The sequence below is a fragment of the Perognathus longimembris genome, chromosome 9 (genome assembly GCF_023159225.1).
Source record: "Perognathus longimembris pacificus isolate PPM17 chromosome 9, ASM2315922v1, whole genome shotgun sequence".
Lineage (NCBI taxonomy): Eukaryota > Metazoa > Chordata > Mammalia > Rodentia > Heteromyidae > Perognathus > Perognathus longimembris.
The window spans coordinates 17,924,668-17,933,042 of NC_063169.1; the positions used below are offsets into that span (position 1 = coordinate 17,924,668).

Consider the following 8,375-nt stretch of genomic DNA (forward strand, 5'->3'; position numbering starts at 1 on the left):
ACGTGGCAACTAAAATCATGATCCTGAAACCCAAGAACAGACAGCCTGTGGTGTGGAGCAAGAGCAGGGCCAGGATGGGGCAATGCACGGAGAGCAGCGGTCTGGGGACTGAGACCCAGCACCCTCGAGGGCTGCCCGGTTGCTTTCGGCCTCTGGACCTCTGCTGACTTCCAGCTCGGGCAGTGAGTCTTCTGATTGTTCCAAATCCTATACCATCTCAAATAATAACGACAACAACAATAATAATAATACTAACGAATTTGTCATTTGGGTCCCTGCTCCTCATGGTCCCCCAGAACAGATTCCACCAATCCCACTGTTCGCTCCCGGCCCTCGCCCCTTTAGCGTGAAGACCAGTTAGGAGTCGGGCCCGGCCCGGCCCCCAGCCTCGGGGTCACTCTGGTCGTCGGTAAAGCAGACGTCCACGTCGCTGTCGTCGCTTTTGGGATCCCCGGGCTCCAGCGGATAGCCGGGCTCGGCCCCCTGGCCGTCCCCCGCCTTGGCGAGCAGGCTCTGGCCCGGGTGGCGGGACTTGACGTGGCGCTCCAGGTCCCGGCGGCGGACCAGCACCTTGCCGCAGAACTCGCAGCGGTAGGGCGTGTTGCCCTCGGCGTGCAGCCGGATGTGCTTGTTGAGATTGCTGGGGTCGCCAAAGGGCCGGAGGCACACTTTGCACTTGAGCGGCTTGTAGCCCGTGTGAGTCCGCATGTGAATCTTGAGCCCGTACTTGCGCGAGTACAACTTGCCGCAGTAGAGGCACAGGTGGCCGGTCTTGGCCTTGCCTGCCCCGCTGCCCCCGCCGCCTCCGCCACCCCCAACGCCACCCGCCGCCACCACGGCCGGGGGCAAGGTGGCGGAATCCAGACGGCCGCGGCCCTTGCCGGCCGCCATCTCGGACAGTTGCTGCGTGTGCATGGCGATCTCCCGGTCGATGCTGGCGAGCGAGCCCAGCTCCGCCGGGCTCAGGGCCGCCGCCGCCGCTGCCGCCGCCGCCGCCGCCGCCGCCGCCGCGGGCCCGCTCAGATAGGAGAGGGACTCGGGGTACTTGAGCAGTCCTCCGAAGTGCAGTTTGAGCGGGTAATACGCGGTGGCGGCCGGGGAGCCGTAGAGCAGCTCCCCGTTGTAGACGGTGAAGGCGGGCATGACGGCGGCGGGCAGGTGGCCGCACTCGCCCCCGGGATAGGCCTTGAGGCCGCCCGCGTCGAGGGGCGGCAGAGCGCAGCGCTCTAGCGGGAGCCCGGGTGCGGGCGGCAGCGGGGCGTAGCGCGCCCCCGGCAGCGCGGTGGCCGCCGGCGGGGCGCGCTCCACGTGCTTGAAGGCGGACCCCTCTTCTGGGTGGCCAGGGAGCAGGGGGAAGCCGCGTAGGGTCCCGGAGCAAGGCAGGCCGGGCGGAGGGGGCGGCGGCGGTGGGTCCCCCGCGATCAGGCACTTGGGGTGGTGGTGATGCGCGTGGTGGTGGTGGTGGTGATGGTGGCCCGCGCCTCCGGCTGCCGGGTTCTCCCCACTCCCCGGGCGCCCGCCAGCCCGACCTCCGCCCAGCAGCCGGCCCAAGGCTAGACCCGCCCCGGCTTTGCCGCCACCCTCCTCCCGGTAGGGGTCGCCGTGAGCGGCCGCCCGCGCCAAACCAGCGGGCTTGAAAGCTGAGCGCGCGCCGGGGTAGAAAGCCAGGCCGCCGCTCCCCGCTGGGGAGCCCCCCACGATGCCCAGGAAGTGGCCGTGGTGCGCCCGGGCTGCCCCGCTCATGTCCACGGAGCGGTCGGGCTGTTGCTCCTTGCCCTTCTTGAGCGGCCCCCACTTGCCCAGGGGCGGCGAGATGGCTGGGGGCCCGGAGGAGGCCTCGCGCTTGATGCTTTCCCGCGCCCCACAAGTCTGGGGGAGTTGTGGGGCCTGTGGTTGAGGCCGCAGAGTGCCCGCCTGGACGGGCACGGCGAAGTCGGGTGCAGTGGGTTTCGGGGAGAGGCCAAGGCCATCGGCCGGGGCTGCGGCGCCTTGGCGAGCTGCGTGCTCGTGGTGCAGGAAGGCGCGGCCCCCGCCGCCGCTGAGCACGCAGTGGAATCGCAGGTGTGCTTTGAGACTATTGGGGTACCTAAAGGTCCTCCAGCAGTACCAGCAAATGTAGCGTTCCTCCCCTGGGCGAGAAAGAATGGGAAAAAAAACCGGTGAGAGGCGAATACCCGAGGCCGAAACAAATCTCTCAGTGCACCCGAGACCTTGACCAATGATATATAAGGCAGAAGCAACCGTATTCGTGGGCCCCGATGAATAAATGTGTCGGCGTTCGGTAGCCCCAGGGTATCAAGGACACCCCCACCATCCCACCCACCCCCAAATAAAGCCCGAAGTGGTCAGCTCTTGTCTCCATCTCTATCTTCTGGGACTACTCAATGAACAAGACAAACAACTTGAGCACTTCCGAAGAAGACTTTCTCCCCGCCATAGGAGCAAATCTCTCTTGGAAGGCAGATTACTTAGGCAGGCTGGTGGGGAAGAGCCGAGAGCAGCTGTTGCTTTAAATCAAGTGTTGGGGCTGTGCGGTGCCTGGGCCCATCTGTTGGCGTTTGCAGAATAGGTGGCGTATGTCAAGGAGTTTGGATAAACTGAACAAAGGCCAATCTAATAGTCGTGAGCGCCTCATTACCAGGCGAGACAATATCCTGTATGTATGGGCCATATGTAATCATTCCTTTTCATAGAACAATGTCTTTTGTATCCACTATCCACCCTTTCTACCCCCTCCCAGCCTTAAACACTTTGCCTGAGGTTTTCCTGGAGCGTGACCAAACTGAAGGACCACATAGGGACTATGATTTGCTATTCTTCAAAATTAGTTGTATCTTTATCTCCTATTTAACCCTCATTTAATTTGGTAGACAAAAGAAAACCCTACCTCCGGATATTCAGGATGGTGATATTTTAAGAAGAATAATGTTATTTCATCTCGGTTTTTCTAGCTTGGTAATTATTAACTCCAATAGCTGCACACACTCGAGTTCAGTGAAATACTGGGAGAGGATATGATAGTGTACATTTTATTACACAAGTAGATAGAAATTGATACTCGGCTTTGAAAACGTGCAAGATTCTGTATCAGTACTATATATACATGTCAAATATGTTTGGAACTTTGTATTATTAGTATTGCTTTTCATTTTGACAGTATCTATGAACATATTCCATATGTGTATGAGAATCTAATGGTTAGGCATTAATTTCCACTTGAAAAGGTCATGTTACTTCTGTATGTAGAAAAGCAATCTTGCAATTGGATTAACGTTTAAATGTGGTTGACTGGCAATACAAAAGAGAAGAATGTCTGTGGGAAAGAAGTTTATTGATCCACAAAGTATCCAAAGTGTATGTGGTCTCTGAAGAGTTAATGAGCAAGTTCAATTCTTTCTCTTTATATACAAGCAGCTCAAACTTCCACATTACTATAGAATTAACAAGGGAAGTGTTCCACGTTATCTCCCCTTCTTGTGTATTACTTTTGGCTTTTCATCTCCCTAAGTAGATGTTCCAATGAGAAGTATTTTGTTTTAACAGAGGCCAAAGGACAACAGAAAAGACTAAAAGATGGAGCGGGGAGGATTTGCCTGGGATAGCCTATTCTAATTATTTTTTAGAAGACTGGGATAAAACTAGGTCAGAATTCCTGTTACATTGTATTGCACACATCTATGTGAAATCTTGGAGAAAATAAAAGGCAAGATTAGAAAATAATCCCCTGAGTTTTCTTGATGAGTGTATTGATTTAATATTTAACCACCATTTTCTTTCACAAACTTCCCTCTTATCATCTGTTTAAAGAGAGTTTTAGTCTGCTCCATGATGTCTGAACCAAGGCAATCCAATAAGCTTTGTTCTTAGGATGAAGGGTCGGTTGCTTCCTTTGCCTATGAAGTTTCAAGTTGAAACCAACTGAGATCCACCAGTAATGGGAGCATAGATGCCACCCCTACGTATGTTTTCCTCTATTCAAGATTTAAACAAAGTGAGTGTTTTCTGATTCAATACATCTGTTCTCCTGTTTGTCCTACACATGATGTGCAAGCTCTGAAATCCAACTCAAGCCCATGGTATCAGACACACTTCTTAAGTGACTCTCCTTCCTCCCCTCTTTTAACTCTAAAGTGGTAAAGATTTCAAGCATCTCCAAACTAGAGATGTCAGGTCCAAAACAACCCTTTTCCCCTAGAAGGAAAATGGTGTATTTTTAAAATCATTTTCAACATGTTACAATATGTTGTTTGTTAATTCAACTAGCTGAAGTAAAAACACAGAAGCCACTACTCAAACAAGCATTATTTGGGAGTGCCTAAGTAAGGATATGCTATGTAGAAATGGCAAGACCCCTAAATCCCTCCAGTTTCTTCTATGTTAGCAGATTTGAGCATTCTCCATGCTACGAGGCTGTTTTGCTTTTCTTTTACTAGAAGAACCTGACTAGAGAATTTCATAATGTCACCCAAGGAATGAATGACATTAGGATATGCAGTACATACAAACCTATTTACAAAACAAATGGAACTGATTTATAAGAACAGTGAGACTTGGGTGAAATAACTCGTTGTTCTGAATAATCTTCATTCTTTCTTATTCAAGAAGTGTTTCCTAAATGACACAGTTTTATTGCTTTCTAAAGGAATGGGACTGAGAAGCAATTCAGGAAGTTAATGTTAAAATATTTCATAGTGTTTTCACATTGCTTAAATAATAAGTTGATCTTTAGGAGAGATTACAAGCTGACAATGATTGGAGCTTGTGTATGAGAAGGGATTTTTGAGACCTTACTTACTATGTTAGCATGTCTCGGCTTCTTTTCTAAGGGAAATCGTTCCTCAGTATTCAAGGGAGGATTTGAAAATGTTTTCCTCTTTAGTTGCTGTACTTTAGTTTACATAAATCTACTCTCAGCTTTCAAGATGACGAAATAAATCAGAGAGAAAACTGGGATACATCCCAGATCCAATTTAAGTAGTCTTAGGAGGGAGGAAATGAATAAATACTGTTTAAGTGGAAAATCCTAAATACTTGCCAACTAAACAGCCGTAAGTACCATAATGCTTCAAAAATGTTGTTCAAAGCACATTGTTCACCAAAACCAGTGGGAAAAGAGTTGCCCACATTTTCATATGCTTTCTAGAACTCGAGATATAACTACTGTAACTCTATATTAAGCCTCCATTTTTTTTTAAATCCTTGACTAAATTGTCATTGTGGATATGCCACAGGAAAAGATGAGTCCAGGAAGGTCATAGAGTGTTGTGAATAAGATTATTATTGTCATAGTTGTTCTCTTTTTGGTGTTTGTGTGTGTGTGTGTGTGTGTGTGTGTGTGTGTGTGTGTGTGTGTCCTGGGGCTTGAATTCAGGGTCTGGGAATTAACATGATACCGTTTGTTCGAACCATAGCTCCACTTCTGACATTTCTGATGGCTACATGGAGATAAAAGTCTTACAGACATTCTTGCCTTGGATAGCTTTGCACTGTGATCCTCAGTTCTCAGCCTCCAAAGTAGCTAAGATTACAGGCAGAAACCACCTGTGGTGGGGGGTGAGAGGGAGGAGCAGCAGAGGCTTTGCTGTTGATTTGATTTTAAGATTTCCCGTTTGCCTACTCAGAGGTCATGAACTCCGTTTTAGGGAGAGAGCAGCCCTTCAGGTTTGAAAATGCCTTCCAACACCAGGGAAGGCTAGGCTTCCATCCACCCACCATGTCCAGAAACCTCAGAGTAGTACCTTTCTCATCGTGAGTTGGAGTTGCAGTGATGGGAATGTCAAACCACTGAGCCAAGGAATTCGAATACCACACAGTCAGTTCTTCCCCTGGCTGGACATCTCGCAATGCTCGGTAGAAGATCTGGGATGCAAAGAACAGAAAATTTCTATTGTTCCCTGGGCAACTAAGAAGTAAAGCCCTGACTCTGACACTTTTGGATTTTTCTGAATTGCATCCTTCATCCTTCAAGTGGAAAAACAACACAGCGCTATCTACCCTACAGGGTCATGTGGGACCTTTAAATGAGACCTCTAGCTAAAGCATTTGGTTCTTAAATTCGCTGGCTGCCTTAGGGAAGGTTAGGTGCATAGAACTGGCAGGGGTGGAGGGAGCCCACAGTACCTGTCCTCCGGGTAAGTCTGCTATAGCTTCCAGAGTCTGTTCCTGGGGATTCCTGGCTGCCCGGATTAACCCTATCCACTCCAGAGGGGAGCCCCCCGACTCGTCCACCAGCTCCCCTCTCACCATGCGTACCTGCAACACAAGCAGTGGTCATTCCTCCTGCCCCACGGCCAGGCCCGCAGCCCGCAGCATAACCCTCCCGCCCAACTCGGAAAAAATGCTTGCATTGGCTGTACCATACACAGTGCTGTGGGTTGCTGAAATGATCATTCCCGTGGCCCTTAACTTAGAGAATGGAGAAAGAGCTGAAGCTGACTAGTGCAGCCATCCACCCACTACACACACACACACACACACACACACACACACACACACACACACACACAGGGGAGGGGAGACCCTGTCAACACAGGGATGGATAAGTGCATCCTTTTTGACTCCCTAGATCATTTTGTACCAAAACATCTTCCACCACCTTATATCCCCATAAAAAGCAGCCCTAACACCAAGGAAACGACTTGGCAAAGTCTGTCTCAGGGCCTTATTCTCTCTCCAATTTGTCCTGCCTCGAAGTACTTTTGCCTCTAGGTGCAAGCCAGGCAAGCAAGGAAGTGAATGGTTGAAACAAAGCACGGCAGAGAAATTTTGCCTGCAGCTAACATGCCATTTAAGAGCAATTAAATTGTCCTTAAAAAGGAAGGCTCTGTACTTCAAACGCCGAGTTTAGATCGAGTTTAGATCGGAGGTGGTAAGATGAGGGGGTAGATTGCATCAGAGGTGAGATACCCGGCAGGGTGGCTGGAACTGGGAGATAATCTTACAAGATGTACGCAGTTAGGAAGGCAAAAGTCCTCGGCTAAACTTCTGCCTTCGTGTTCAGACCGTTGTTTGTCAGTCTTTGGGAGCTGGACCGACCCCAAAGCAGGTGAGAATCTTTAAGTCTCGCTGCTGGTCGGTGATCCTAATACTAGTGGGTTGGCCTTGATATCTCCAGGAAGACCCTGAGAGCCAAGCTCACAGGCGCCCCAACCGGGTGCCCCACGACAGTGAGCACCCCTAGAGCTCAGAGTCAGTGTCTTCATCACCTAGCTCACCCTGTCTCCATTTACTCCAGACCCAGAAGTAAACTGCCAGAGAGAACATCCAGAGGATGTTCCAGGAACTTAGAGTTTCCCCAAGAATACTCTTTCTTTCGGGAAGGAATGGTATGAAATTCAGGCAAAAATTTAAACCTCATATTACCTGATAGAAGCAAAAACAGTTTAAAAAAAAAAAAAGCCCTCAATGCCTAATGCCTGCAGAGGAAACAGGCGAAGACCCAAGTGTGTGTATGGGGAGGGTTGAGTCTGCCCCCGGCACCGCGCCTAGGATAGCTCAGAGCCTAGGAGAGAAACCGCTGGATCCCAGAGATCCTGCATGTAGAGCACAGCCCGCAGCAGTTCAACCAGGGACTGTCCCCTCTCAGCCATGTCCCCCCAATTCAGCCCGGTCCAGGTCCTGCCCTCAGTAAGGCATAGTAAGTATAATCGGAATCCCCTTCTACCTGACAGGATTACCAGGTAGATTCACTCAGCCCCTTTCTCCACTTCTTCGCTCCCTTTTCTGACCATGGCAAAGGGAGCCGACCGTCAAGGAACCGGGATCGGAATAGCTGATACCTTTTTCTTGGGCCCGGGCTCCCTGCGATCTGACAGGTACTTGCCCAGCTTGAAGGTGCCAGGCACCGGGCCGAGGCGCAAGCCGGCCGGGATGCAGCAGTCGGCACTCACGCTGGTGGCCGGAGTGCGGGCGTTCCCGTGCATCGTCGCTGCCGCCGCCAGGCAAGCTCTTGGACGCGCCCAGTCCTCCACAGGGCGCGAGTGACAGAGCCCGAGCCGCGCGCGCGAGCTAGGCAGCCGCGCCCCGACGTGCGTCCTGCGCCCGCGGAGTGACGCGGGAGGGCATGCACTGCGCCTTTTCAATCAGGGCGGGCGCCTTTTGGCACCGAGAGCGCGAGGGCGCGGAGTTTGGTGAGAGAGTTGCGCGGTGAAGCAGCTGCAGAGTCCCACCCGAGAGGGTCACATGGAGTGGTTCCCTCAGCCCCTGCATAATCTGGGCCTCTGAATGGCTAGAACACAATGGTCCAGGCGACCTTCCCATTCCTAAAAATCCAATTTGTCAAGGGCGAAGAAAAGGCGCTAGTGAATCAAAGGTCCGGCGGGACCATTAATCCTCAGCATGGGGTATTGTCCCTGAGACAGTTACGATATTTTAAG

The 8,375-nt window shown here is 51.4% G+C and overlaps 1 protein-coding gene across 1 annotated transcript; it reads right to left on the bottom strand.

Annotated features, from left to right (window-relative positions):
* Nucleotides 1-357: 357 nt before the first annotated feature.
* On the bottom strand, nucleotides 358-8,064 carry Prdm13 (PR/SET domain 13). Its single transcript, XM_048354650.1, is given in 5 exon segments — nucleotides 358-2,129; nucleotides 5,739-5,859; nucleotides 6,121-6,252; nucleotides 7,779-8,012; nucleotides 8,014-8,064. Coding segments are annotated over 5 exon segments (2,310 nt in total).
* Nucleotides 8,065-8,375: the final 311 nt, after the last annotated feature.